General features: G+C 32.0%; 1 protein-coding gene across 1 annotated transcript in view; it reads right to left on the bottom strand.

Annotated features, from left to right (window-relative positions):
• The window catches only part of LOC118192190 (acetoacetyl-CoA synthetase-like), an 82672-nt gene extending 81863 nt beyond the window's left edge, over positions 1–809 (bottom strand). Inside the window, exon 1 of the mRNA XM_085826863.1 lies at positions 652–809. Within this exon, the coding sequence (XP_085682989.1) occupies positions 652–724 (73 nt within the window). The 5' untranslated portion in view covers positions 725–809. The remainder of the gene's footprint in view (positions 1–651) is intronic.
• Positions 810–14594: the final 13785 nt, after the last annotated feature.

Raw genomic sequence — 14594 nt, 5'->3', positions numbered from 1 at the left:
ATAGCTACAGATATTTTTTAATTTTTTTGTAAGACATGAAAGATCGCTAATAATGGGTGACCACTGCATAACAATATCCCACTATTTGAATATGGCCTGCAGCATACAAAGACTGGGCACTTTAGAAGCGTTAAAATAAACTGTATATAAAATTATCTCATAAGTTAACTTGGTATGTTGAAGTGTTTATAAAAACATAACAAGTAATTTAAATATCCCACTTTGAATGAAATTATTTTTTAATAAGTCATGCATTTTTAGTAACATATTATTGAAGGTTAGGCCGAAAGTATAAAAGACGTAGGGTTTTTGAAAGGACATATTGTCTTATATTCAAAATATAATGGTTTATTTTTTGTAGAAACAAATTGTAAAAATCATCTCCACTGAGTTGCCAGTTAAAAAAAAGATGATTTATTAAGTAAAATAATATAATAAATAAAAATCTGAAAAATAATTACATTAATTTTTTAAAAATATTTACTCTCTGAGGTAATGTTTTTCTCAGGGAATTATTTGCAATTGTTATGTTTCACGATATCCGAAACTTTCTCAGTAGCTTAACAGCTTAACATCTTTCGCCTCAGGTTGTGTGTCATGTTTACACCCAAGGGGACACAGAAAGAAATAACAACAACGAAAAAAATTTACCTTTACAAGGAAGGGAACGGTTTGAAGCATGGTTGCTGTTAGTGTATGGTTTCACTTGCTGGATAGTGATCATGGTGTTGAGATTCTCCAAAGGTGTGTTCCAGCTTCTGCAAAAGTTATCCGAATGGGTTTCGAGATGAAAGTTCCCTGTCTTTTCACTCTGTTCCCCTTTTTAAAAAGTCCCGCTCCAGACCACTGGATTTGGCGAGTAATCGCTCTTACTTTCATCCGGAAGTCGGCACTTTCCCGTGACCATAACCTAAAAACGGCTGCTTTCTTTTTTCAAGGTTTTTGTTACTTCTGGTTTCATTTAATGAGTTCCGCAGAAGGTGGTTTGCTGGATAGTGAAGGTTGCGCGCCGTCTGCCCAGTGAAACATTTAGGCAGAAATACGGATAAAGAGATTAAATTATAGTGCAATAAAGCTAAAATGTGTTGTGGGATATTTATAGACTTTTCCTGCTAATGGGCATACGTGGTTCCACAAAATTACTTTTTAGGTGTCTTATAAACTTACAAAAAAAAATTGTTTTTAAATATACGGCTTTATTCTCAGTATCCATTTTTATTCAAGTTCCGTTGAATTTTTAAATCTTTGTCTTTTCCAAAATACAGTGGAAACTTTTGTTGTTACCTCCTCCATAAGACGACCACCTTTGAAAGGTGACCGCTAATTTTTAGAATAAAAATATACATTAATATTAAATAATATTTTTCTAAGATGACCACTTCCGCAGAAGACAAAAAATACCTCAATCTCTAGATCTATCTCAGAGAGAGTTTATTGTACTAGAAACAGATGATAATTAAAAAAAATTACCTTACAAATTTTTTATGACTCTGATATTTTCTGCGAAAAGATACAGACAATGGGAAAATATGTCGTGGAAAATTTTAATTTCGAAATGTTTATTTCATTTGCTTGTTTTTAAAATTTGTTTAAAGTATTTTTTTTAATCTGCGAATGATCTCAACTTAGAACTTATATCAAAATTATTTAGATTAGTTAGTTTTCAGATTTTACATAATAACTCATTTATTTTAATTACTGATCAAATAGAACTGGTTTTAAAGCAATTGGCTTTTGTGTATGATAAATGTTTGTTTAATGATTTATTATAAACAAACATTTTTGAACACTAATGATTTCTTTTAAATTTCTTAGTGTGGAAACCATCAATATTAAAAGTAGTTAAACTGCAACAAAAAGTAATTGCAAGATGAGATTCTACGAATTGTATTTACGGATATTCAGCGCACTCGAATTCGCTTCACTGGAGAATGGTGTACACACCCGGGTACCTGATCTGCAGGCCCTACCCCTATCGAACAAGAATGGGATATTTCCTAATTATGGGTGCATTAACAAGTTAAAAGTTTAATAATTGTTTCCCTTAACTAGAGTTTAATGAGTTGCTTATAAGCATAATTTATATAGAATTGATAGCTAAAAGAAGTAAGTGTGGTGAAACCATGCGGAGATAACTCTGAAAATGCAGATCTGGTCAAGAGCAGAACAAGTTGGTGACTGAGATTCTGAAAGATAAAGAATAGCATCGAAACAAAAATTGCAAGAAAAAGTGCAAGTGTGAATCCTTCGGTGAGCGGCTATAAAATGTAAAAGGCAAGCAAAATATAAAATGTGAGATGGTAAACATGCACTAGTAATAATTGAATTAATAATAATTAAATTAGGATACAAGAACACTGGTGTTGAGGACAAATAGTCCATTGGGATGCATTCGTAGGAACAATTTGAGAGACAGCATTACTGAACAAATAAGGTAATCGTACAATATTGCTATGTAAGTGAGGTAAACAAAATCTAAATATAAGCAATAACAGTCAGATAACATTGTCATTCAGAATTGCCGTAGGGCGCTTTACATTTGCTGGGTCTTTAACATTGTAATTACAGATTTTTATCACAGAGTTTTGAATATTTCTTTGACTTTCGAAGAAGTTACGTGCAAGTTTACAGTAGACTGTCCTAAGTTGATCAATTCTAAGTTAAGTGTGAATACGATTGTTGCGAATGTACCAGGATGAATTAGAAATTTGTCTTAAAATACAGTTTTGTGCAGTTTGAAGTTTTTTGCGAACAGTTTTACAGGATTATGCCGAAATTGGGCAGGCATAACAAAGCATGAGACGCAATACGGATTTGTAAATGAGTAACTTGTTGTGAATGGATAAAACGGCTGTTTTGAGCAATTAAGGGGAATAGTTTTGCTTTACGAATTTGAAACTTCTGTAAGATAGACGTTATTTGTGGGGTCCATGTGAGAGAATTACTGAGGATCATCCGGAGATAAGGGACCTTCTTAGCTCACGGGATTGAAGCTCCATTGCATTTTTATGCCGAGTTTTCTTAATTTTCTTGTTTTCTTAATAACAGAAAGGCCTGAGTACGAGTACTTACAAGAATTTTCCACTGGTTCAGTCAAATATCAAGTATGTTTATGTGTTTTCGTAACCATTAGATGACTGATCCAATAAATGCACATTGCGTCAGGATCGCAGTGTAATCTGCGTACATTGCGAGTGTTTTGTTGGGTGTAGTGGAAATGTCGTTCATATACACATATTAAAGAGTGTGGGTGGCAAGAGGACCCGCTGGGGACTCCTGGTATCGAATATTCTATCGAAAGAGCAATTGTGAGCTGCACGTGTATGCTTTCAAGTAGAAAAAATGAAATTTGATATACAGAAAGACAAAAACGTTCAGGGAGTGTAGTATACAGAGGTTAATAGTCCAGAGCAGGGATATGCATTCGTGGAGAACTTAAGGATAATCAGTTGGTATTTGTTCCAGACCAGGAGCTGTCAACCGGTGGTACGCAAGAGACAAATAGGTGCTACGCAAAGAAGCAGTATATTTAATTATTTAAATTCAAAAAGTATATTTAACTATTTAAATTCAAAAATTAAAACCCCAACATCCTGATTGAGTTTTTTCTCTAAAACTCGTAAATTTTTTAGATCTGAGTTTTGTTCAAGGTCAATAGCCGCTTATAGAAGAGGTGAACGATCTATCTGCAAGGCAGTTTTCGTGGTTCTTCCATGTTGTACATTTCACAAATATTCTCTTAGCCGTAGACATAACAAAACTTGATACAAATGATATTTTTAAAAGGAATGATAGAAATGGATGCTGTATTTAATAGGAAAAAAGAATAAGTTCATATAAAAAGATAATAGTATCCCATTAATTCTCTTAAATTTTATCAATTTATTAGCATGTTAGCACGTTATGTCGCCATTTCCAGGCTCATATTGCTTCATTTTCAATGAGAATAATTTTTTTATGTCGGTTTGCTGTCTCTAACAGCAGGTTTTTTTGTTGCATAGAATTCCTTACTTTTCTACGTGATTTGAGAATACCGTAGTCTGTTTTTCAAGAACTCCTAATATATTGTGCATTTAAATATTTGTGAAAAATAATTAAACAAAACTAGATTTTCAAAATAGAAAAATGGCTAGGATTGACTAACCGGAAAAGTGTCGATTCACAGGTGACGGATCCAGGACAATCTACTACCACTAAAAATATTGAAAAGAAAAAAAATTATTTCTAGAAAATATAAGGAAAGTTATTTAGCATTCGGATTTGCTTTGAATGAATATGAAACGGATCCTCAATCTCAGTGTGTTGTTTGCGGTGAGCTATTATCCAATCAATGTATGAATCCACTGTTTCTTAAACGACATCTTGAATCTAAGCATGCTAATTTAAAGGATAAATCTGAAAAATATTTTAAGAGGAAATTATCGGGAATCAAAAATAGTAGAGAAGTAATGAAAGATTTAGTTACTTCATGTGAAAAAACTTTGGAAGCTAGTTACATGGCAAGCCTAAGAATGCTATGACTGGGCAGGCTGACACTATTTGAGTAAACCTTGCATTACCAGCAGCTAAAGCTTCATTGATAAAGAATTTCTACATGCATTTTCCCGAGCATTATCAGAACGAAATTGGATTAGGAATCCATTTTGTTCAAATGTACCTGAAATTTTATCTCGTGAAGAAAAAGAAAAATTTATTTATTAAGCTATTATTTTTTAAATTTATTAAGCTATTAAATTTTTATTGCCTTTTTGCACAACCTATACTTGTGAACAAGAATTTTCTTCCATGTTATATTTAAAAAATAAGTACAGAATAAAATTAAATGTGGACAAATAAAATGTACAGAATAAAATTAAATTTATGCTTAAAACTAAGTGAAATAAGACCAGAGATAAAGAAATTGATTTCTCTTAAACATTCACAAATTTCGCACTGAATTTTAGAATAAAAGTATTCTTATATTTTGATATTTAAAATTGTAACCAATTTTTAATGTGTGCATATTTAATTCAAATAGCCAATAGGATCCTCAATAGCCTCAAATAGCCAATAGGTTGTGCAAATGGGAAAATATAGTCAGAAGCGCGCTATTAATTTCAAAATGGCATTTTGCGTAGATTCACTTTTCAAACTGTTGCCATCAAATATTATCGCCATGCATTATATTTAAAGAAATCAAATAATGAAGATTCTGCATGAATATTTCTCGCACTGTGAAAAAACAACGGTACCTAGAACCGTAAAATTTTGAATAACGTAGTCTTCCAACCGAATATGGCCACTTGGAAGCCCGAATTTTGAATTTCGAATTTGTTTTAGTATCTATTTCAAATTTTGAAAGCCTTTAAGAATTTTTGATTAACAAATTCAACGATTTCAAAGCGAGCAATGTAACTGCATGGAAAAGATAAATAAATAAATTAATTAATTAACTAATCTCTAGCGTGCAAGACTGTGCATCAGAAATTCTAAAAATATGCTGTTTTTTCGTTTTTAAATATTTTGTGATATTCCTGTGGAACTGAATTTTATGTGTTTTAAGTGCGAAGAGCATGATATTTTATAAATAAAGGTAGAATACCAAACGTTAAGAAAAAACGCACTTTTTGGTGTAATATAAAATCCGAAAGCATTAAGATTTTTTTCTTTCTTTTTAGTCCAAAGGTCGTTAGCCCAGAAGGGCTATTAACTTTGTTTCGGCATTTTGCTTAAAGAAATTAAATAATGAAGAATCTGCATAAATGTATGTTTTTCGCATTGTGATAAAACAACGGACCTAGATCCATCAAATTTTGAATAACGTAATCCTCCGCCGAATATGGAAACTGGAATCTCTAATTTGGAATTTGTTTTATTATCCATTTCATATTTTGTGACACTTTAACTAATTTTTGATTAACAAACTCAACGATTTCAAAGCGGGCAATGGCAAAACTGTACGGGAAAAAAAAGCATTTTTATCTCTTGCGCGCGAGATGTATCGGAAATTCTAAAGATATGCCCATTTTAAAATTATTTTGAAGTATTGCTGTTGAATTGAAGTGCAAAGAACATGATATTTAATAAATAAAGGTAACACTCAAAATGTTAAAAAAAGTCCCCTTGGGCGTAATGTAAAATCTGAAAGCCTTCAGATTTTATTATCTGTTCAAAGGGGCACTTTTCCCTGAAGGACTATTAATCTCATTTTGGCATTTTGCGACGAAACCTTTAGAAGGCAATATCACTTTTCAAATCTTTGTCACTATATATTATAGCCTTTTAAATAATGATAATCTGCATGCACGTTTCTCGCAAACAACGGTACCTACAGCTATCAAAATTTGAATAACGTAATCTTCCATAGAATATGGGCATGCGGAAGCCCTAATTTGAATATGAAATTTATTTTATTATAGATTTCATATTTTGTAACACTTCAACGCTTTTTTGATTAAAAAAAACTAAACGATTTCAAAGGAGGAATGGAAACACTGTACGAAAAAGAAAAACATTTTTAACTCCAGCGCGAATTCGAAGCAAAGAATCTTCATGAATGCATGCATGATTCTCGCACTGTGAAAAACCAACGGTACCTAGAGCCATCAAATTTTGAATAACGTAGTCCTCCAACCGAATTTGGAATTTGTTTTATTGTATGTTTCAAATTTTGTAAAACTTGAACAAATGTTTGATTAACAAACTCAACGATTTCAAAGCGAGCGATGGCTGCACGGTACGATAAAATTTTTTTTTTATCTTCAGCGCGAGATTCTGTAAAGCGGAAATTCTAAAGATATGCTATTTTAATAAAATTTTTAGCCCAAAGGGACAATAACCCAAATGGTCTCGAAATGTGTATACGTGTGTAAATGGAAAACACGACCCTTTAGGCGCAATATAAAATCTGAACGCTTTCAAATTTCTTTGTCATGCTATTTGGATAACAGAGACCCGCGTCATATTATGCTTTAAATTGCATTGAACTTTCCTTAAATTCACACTTTATCATATTTTATTTTCCAAAACTAGTATGGGTGAGTTAACTAAATTTTAAACTCAGTCTGTGTACTTCTATTACATCTGTTAATATCCTAGGTATTATTTTTTGCTACATTTATCAGGTTCAATGTTTCTTCTAACCTTCTTCGGAAACATACAATGACCTGACTAGAACAGAGAGCTTACTAAAGCTATGTTCACTAATTGTAGTAAGTAGACAGGATACAGACGAAGGGTATACAAAACCCTTTATTTTTTTCTTTATATACAATGACTTCCGTACTTCGGAATACAATGACCCTCCACTCGGGGTCTAACTTAAAAGATATCAAAATAAAACTAAACTCTAATTTAACTTTAGAATAAGATTGGCCTTATAATAACAGAAAGCGTATGTAGCACAGAGACTGTGAACACTACAATACGTTTAATTTATCAAGAGGATTAAAACCTCTGGCCTGGAAGGCAAAGTAGCAACTGCGTAACTTCTAAGGTAAGCGGCCTGCTTCGAACTCACGGCTTCCTCTCTTTTGCTTGGCAAAAAGGCCACACTTAAATACTTGGCGTTCGCCAGACAACTTTGCATAAACTCCTTCACGCTTATAATTCTGGCCGGAAGTAGAAAATAAGAAGTGATAGTAAAGATTTAAAATAAAATAAACGTTAGTAAAACTTAAGATCCTTACACATTTTCTACCTCGTTTGACGTATAGGTTCTTTTTTTCAACAAGAAGGAATTTTCAGCAGATTCGGGTTTTTTATTTATTCATGTTTATGCCCTTTTTTATTTTAAATTTCAAAGACGGTCACATTTTGCAGAAGTTTATTTAACATATTTAAAATTTTTTTTCCAAATTGATAAAGAATTATTTCTTTGAATTTCAGGCAAATGGGGTTTGTACATTTAAAATATTAAAGGAATTAGTACAAATGAAAATTAGTTTAATTTTACCATCATTAATGGAGAACAATCTTTATTAAACTTCCTAACTACCTTGAGAATATCTTCTATTTTGATTTCCTGCATCCTGTAGATTTTTTGCGATAAAGTTGATTATGTATCAGCTTAATATCATTTTGGAAAATTAGGTAATTACTTTTAAGGGCACGTCTTATTTATACAACGCATTATATATACGTACAACTTATTTATATTTTCGAAAAGCATCTGATTTTTCGCTTTGCATATTAAGTAATAGGTTTAACTAAATAAAAATATACATAACAAATTTTAAAAAGAATACCTTAATATCTTAAAGGTTGTAAAGAAGAAAGAAAACTGGAAGATAATTTTCTAACTAGGAAAAAACTGTTAGGATCTGAAGATTAATTATGTTTTAGTTAACCACTGGTTTTCCTTCGGTTTCCATCTCAGCAACCTCGCAAAACACTTTAATAAAAATAGAACACACATTCTCTTAATGATTTAATTAGGGTACCAAGGCGAAAGCAGACAACTAGATATTAAGAATTCTGAGCCTATCGCCTACAGCCAAACTTATCAGAATAGCCATGCTATTTATAGGAAATCAAAGTTATAAATAGATTTTCAGAATAAGGAAATATAAAAAGGTTACGCATTTGAACTTACGGTATGAAACAACGGAAATATTTTTGGTAGATTTGGGCATAGTCAATAAAGTGAGAACAATTCCATATTTTTATATTTTTACCTGACGTAGTTATTTATTTTATGTTCCTATTAGCTTCAGATTACTTTGTGCTTTGGTAGATAGATGCAAATTTTATGTTCTTATCAGTTTTAGTTACATCCCTCACCCAGAGTCAGTTTTATTCAATAAACACTTTAATTTAATGTTAAAGATGTATGCAATTTTGGAGATCTGATTTGATTATATTTGTCTGCCGTTCTACGAAAAACAGTAGTTTCCTCGTATATTATATATATTTACCAGCTATTATCCATGAAAAGCCATTATTTGTATTCATAGATTGTCATATGTTATTATCGTGTTCTCTTTCCGTAGACATTAAACTGCCGCAAGTTTATTTTTTAATAAAACTGTAAAGTAATAATTGTTGTTAGTGCGTTTACACGTGTTTCCTTTCCGTGAATATTAAATTAACAAAAAATAAGAATTTTACGTAACAGCTTCTAAGCTACAGCAGTTTGTTCAAGCCTTTCTGAATTAAGGATACGCCAGACTGAGAAACACAAACCTGGGGGTTGGATTCTCCAACCATTTATAATTTTAGTCTTTCCTATAGGTATTCTTAATATCAATAAAGTCCTAATTTTATTAGTTTACTTCCAGTTTCATTAAACAGCAGCTACAAGTAAGGAATATCTTTCAATGCTATCCGTACAAACTTTCACTTCTGCAGCAGTAGTTTCCACCTGAGATTGGCACGCAACTCCAGGTATCACTAGAGTTTCTTGCTTGCTGTGAGATTAATTCATATTGAATTTTGAACATCCTCTGCATAGGCGAAACTCATTTTCATTCGAATGATTCAGTGTGTACTCAAAACTGCCAAATTTGGGATTCACAACATCCACGCTCTATCCTACATGTTACGTTGCAATCCCCAATGACAATGATAATAAGATACAAAAAAGTGGCAATATAACACGGCGACGCCATGTCGTCTTCAAAGACGACGAAGATGTAAGACGAATATCCTCTACTCATTTAAAAAGAAGAAAACGGCAATTTTTTTACGTGTGGCCTTCCCGATCTCGAAATCTGAATCTATGACTTTTGGATTTGGGGAAATTTCGAACATCTGGTCAGCCATGACGAGGCATCTGACGCGCACACGCTACCTGATCTTGAATCGAACATTTCTCTACACATGCACAACATATCCAGACGCTGATTTTGCTCAATTGCGGAGCATGCCGTCTTGAGATTCTAAAGAGTAGTTGAAAATCATGGCCACCGTTATGGAGTATAATTTGCTGTAATCAAGATCTTACGAGTAAGAAATATAGCTCAATTTAATGTATTTATAAAGTGACCTCTGTTGGGGATATTTGGAAATAACTTGATGTTTTGCTAAATGTATCTCTCACTCTTTTATTGCGTCAAAGTTTCACATCATTATAGCGTGTTGTAGGCAGTAGCAATTCTGAAGGCAGTTCTGAATACGGAAACTTTAATTATAGACATTCTGTACATGTTTTGAATAATACTTCCAAAATCTATTTTTCTACATTTTCTTGCGTTTTAGGCAGTTAATATTGTTCAGAAAAGCTGTTCCTAGGAAAAGTGTTGTTTTTGCTAATTTCCGAAGATGTGGCTAGATCAAATTTATTAAACCATTCATCCTAAAAAACTTAATACAAGCAAAAAAAGTCTGAAAAGTATAGGACAATTGCAGGCATTTAAGAATATGCTCAGGAGAAAGCCTGATCGGTTTTACATTTTGAGCAGGTTGGATATATTTTACGGTAACTGTCAAATTAGATGCACTTTAGATGTCTGCTGGCGAATTTGGTTTGAGCTGCTTGAGTCTGACTGTCAAGGGTAAGTATACTACCAATACACCTTTTTTGGTACCGATAAGTAAACAGGCAGAATGATCCAGGCATAAAGATTTGCATTAATGTTAATAGAAAAGAACTTTAATTAGACAAAAGATAAGCCTTGTGGAATACATTATGCATTTTTGAGTTAATTGGAATAGAGGAGATGAATTTTTAAAGTATTCCCCCCTCTCCATGTCTTCGTGGTGTAATTGAAAACACGCCCAGGTAGTAACTGGAAGGTCCGGTGTTGAGTCACAGCGAGAGTATTGTTGATTTTTGTTTCTTTCTTACGTTGCGTTACGATCAGTATTTAATCACTGCACAAGTCGCACCCGAACTAAAATTTGGTGACGATTATTCCTCCTCATCAGGATTTAGCGACTGGGTCTCTTCTCCCCTGTAGCCCTCTGTGGCGGAGAAGGTAAAGTATTTTTCTACTTTTTTTCAGCTTGCCTTTGTAATGTAATTGGAAATCCCGTCCGATATCAGTCGAAAGGTCCGGAGTTCGAGTCCAGAAGAGAGTTTTGCTGATTTTTTTATTTCCTGCTCCGAAAAATACCTAACCCAACAAATGTTTTCATTTATTAAAATTAATGCCATTATGTTTATAAAATTAGTTTAAATTAGCTTTTTAAATTAATCATTTGCTTTTTTAGTGTACTCTAATTGAAAAACTGAAAGGGGAAATATTTATCATATAAAAATGTCTTTTAAGAATTAATTTCATATATTTTTCGATTTGAATTAATTTCGTAATTTGGCCCCCAAAATCATTGTTGTATACATTGGGTTTATAATAAACAGCGAAACAGTTTAAAATGAAACTTTTCTCAGACATGCAAAAGAAACGGAAAACTTAATAAATGTATTAATTGAGATGTTTTAAGGTCAAGCTGGTTAAAACTTTGACCTAAATCTGATCAATAGTTTACAAATTAGACAAATTGTACTAGAATTTCAATTATGTTTTCCTCATTTACTTCCTCATAGTTTAACTACTAAATTGTTTAGTTGCAATTATGAGTTATTTCCACTGCATCAAATTAGAATAAACAAAAACATATTATTAAAATTTTGCGACATATTATTAGCTTTAATAAAAATGATAGCTATATCAAATTACTGTAATGAGTGGGATATAAGACATACCTTCCCCATTCAAGATGCACCTATAAAAAACTACACTTATCTTATTATATCTACAATAAGCATTTAAGAATAAACGGTATTAAGAGAATTTATGATTGAGCTCTCGTGCTTTATATTGAAAGGAAACTTACTATTTACTTAATTTTATTTCAAGAACTTATCTTAAGTATATTTAGAACTTGCTAGTTATCTTTTTTGCAGAATATTTTCAACATATCAAGACTGCATTATGTGTCACACCTTCGCACATAGTTTTTAACCTTTATGTAATGTATAATGCTTTTATTGTACAGTATAAATTGCGCACTTTTTGAATATGCGTCTTCGTATATACAATTAAACTTTATTTCTTGCTATACTTCTTCAAAAAGGTAAGATTATTATCTTATAAGTGAAACCAAAGTATTATCTGAACCCATAGGATTATTTTTTCGCTTTATTTTATTGATACATAATACATTACTTTCATATTAATTCTTTTATGTAACTTCTATTCTCTCGTTAAACTTCACCAGATTGTAAATTAGGTGAAACTTAACTAATGAACATGTAATTGCAAGGCTACTAACTTTTGCAACGCATCAAAAAGTAATTAGTTTTCGTGAGCTTAGCTACCTGTTTGCCGATTTGGTTTTTATGAATGATTTCTTGTACTTGCTAACATTTCGGTCTAGAGGTCGCGGATAGATGCAACTGGTTTTAGCCACAGAAACCTTTTGTGGCACTGTACATATTCAGCAATCAAGCATTTTTATTTTTCAAACCTCACGAATAGCGGTGGATAAAGTTTGGTAAATTTTATTTGTATCTAAAAAAGTAGTATCAATAAATTTTTAACGAAGTTTCGTCTCTTTTCTTGGAATTTAGAATTCTAGTTAAGTACGAAGACAAGAATTCACCTGAGGCGCAAGAATGATAAATAAATTGTAGTGAGCAAGTAATTAGGTTCAGCCACGCAATACAGGTTTTCAGTTTTGTTCTAGTTTTCAGCATGAATTTTAGAAATTATAGTTTTTGCTTGTATCAAGTGATCAATCATTGAGTCAAGTAAATTTTGCATCTAAATTTTTCTTTTATGCTTGGGGCTTAATTTCTTAATTATCTTTGTTATGAAATTCCCCCTTTTTAAATCTACATCTTTTGTTTACTACTCTGGGCTAACTCTCTTTTTGGATGTTTTTATGTATTTATTTTTTTTTTCTAAATCTAAATTTTCATCCGATTTTTCTAAAAAATCTATGGTATTTCTTAATTAAAATATTTTTTCTATATTTTTCATTTGAAGTGTATGCTCTTTTTTTATCCTCACATATTTTCAGTAGAGATTTTTTTCACTGCATTTTGAAAATGTATTATGAATAACATTCTTTATAACCCTATGTAAATTATTAGCCATTACTGTACAATTTTACTTTAGGACATTAAACGAAAGAAATGTATACACAAAATAACAAAGGGACTGAGAAAGACAATGTTTTTGGAAAGAATTCGAGAATAATAAAGTTATATTTAATGTTGCCTCCCCATGTAAATCAAGACCAAGTGTTATTTGGATTAATAGAGTTTCCAAGTAGGTTTGATAAGTATAACCCGTTTGCGGAACTTCTAGAAATGACGATGCGATGCCCTCACCCAGAAGGGCACACATATCCAAGCAACTAGATCTATCCTTGTAATTTACCGATCTTGCATTCTGCGGTACATGTTAGAGAATTGTATTTAGCTATAAAATATATCTACAAGGGAGGATTTCAAGCAGTAGATCTACTCTACAACTAATCACACCATCCCAGAGATCTCAGAAACACTTCCGCTTTCCCTTTGACCGCAGGAAATGATTTACTTTCAGCTACTCTGTTTCATGCCCATCAGGCTCTCACTGTGTCGACGCACCTATGAACGCCTTCCACATAGGCTCCTGTAATGTGATGGCTAGTATTACTCTTTACTCTCGTCATTAGAAAAAGCAAGACATATCTATCGCTTGACCCAAATTTTGAATTTTTGCATTTGCTCCTCTTTTTCGTATCGTAAATTGGTATTTTGCTTTGCATCTCCTTTTTGCCTATATGCTATTTTCTTTGTCCTACGGCCTTTTGCTCACAGGCTTTCTGCATTTAAAGTAATAAAAAAAAGGTGTGTTCCTTTCTGTATGGGAATTTTTTATATTTTTTCCCCCTTTAACTTATTACATAAGCTTATGGAGGTATTGTTAATAACATACTGGGAAAACATATTGTTTTACTTCGATGGAAGATTTGGTGAATATTTTAGTCAAGTTCTGTACACTAGAACACTTTTTCTTTAGAAAAAAACAACTCTTTTTCAAAACTGTTTTTGATAATTTATGAAACTTCTTTCTGACGAAACAAGGAAGGAATTATTGATTTGATCTGTGATAAAATTCTCAAATCTCGAATTAAGAAACCCTTTTTTCTCTTGTTATAGAGAATGAAGAAACGACCTTGACATCTCTTCAGTCCTTGTAACAAAAGGATTACTCTTATCGCTGACCATGTCATCAAGCGTTATTTCATCCATAGTGTAACCATTGTAAGTTATATTTGGAGTCCGAAATCAAAGTGAAAGATTTAAATGGACAACCAGTAACTAGAAATTTTCATCAAACCATTTATGTATGCTCATGTCTTTGAAAACTTGCAGCAACTCTAATATTAAGATAGAAATTTTGCTTAAGGGGTATCAACAACCCCTATACCGACAATGTTAAATTGGTCATTTTCGATGTATCTTTTCTCAAAATCTGCTGTAGATACACGCTTGAAATTTTTTGTGTAATTAAAGTATATCTATCTTATTATACTGAAATGAGCTTTTGAAACATTTTGAGTTTTAGAGTAATTTACAGAATATTTTGTTCGGCATAGTAAAATTTAGCACTTTTCTCACACAATATTTTTTTTTTTTTTTTAAATTTTGTTTCCTTAATTTATCACAAAATCCTCATTTA

The sequence above is a fragment of the Stegodyphus dumicola genome, chromosome 1 (genome assembly GCF_044657685.1).
Source record: "Stegodyphus dumicola isolate Sdum_Otavi_A_Nest chromosome 1, ASM4465768v1".
Lineage (NCBI taxonomy): Eukaryota > Metazoa > Arthropoda > Arachnida > Araneae > Eresidae > Stegodyphus > Stegodyphus dumicola.
This window is presented reverse-complemented; position numbering and strand designations above follow the sequence as displayed.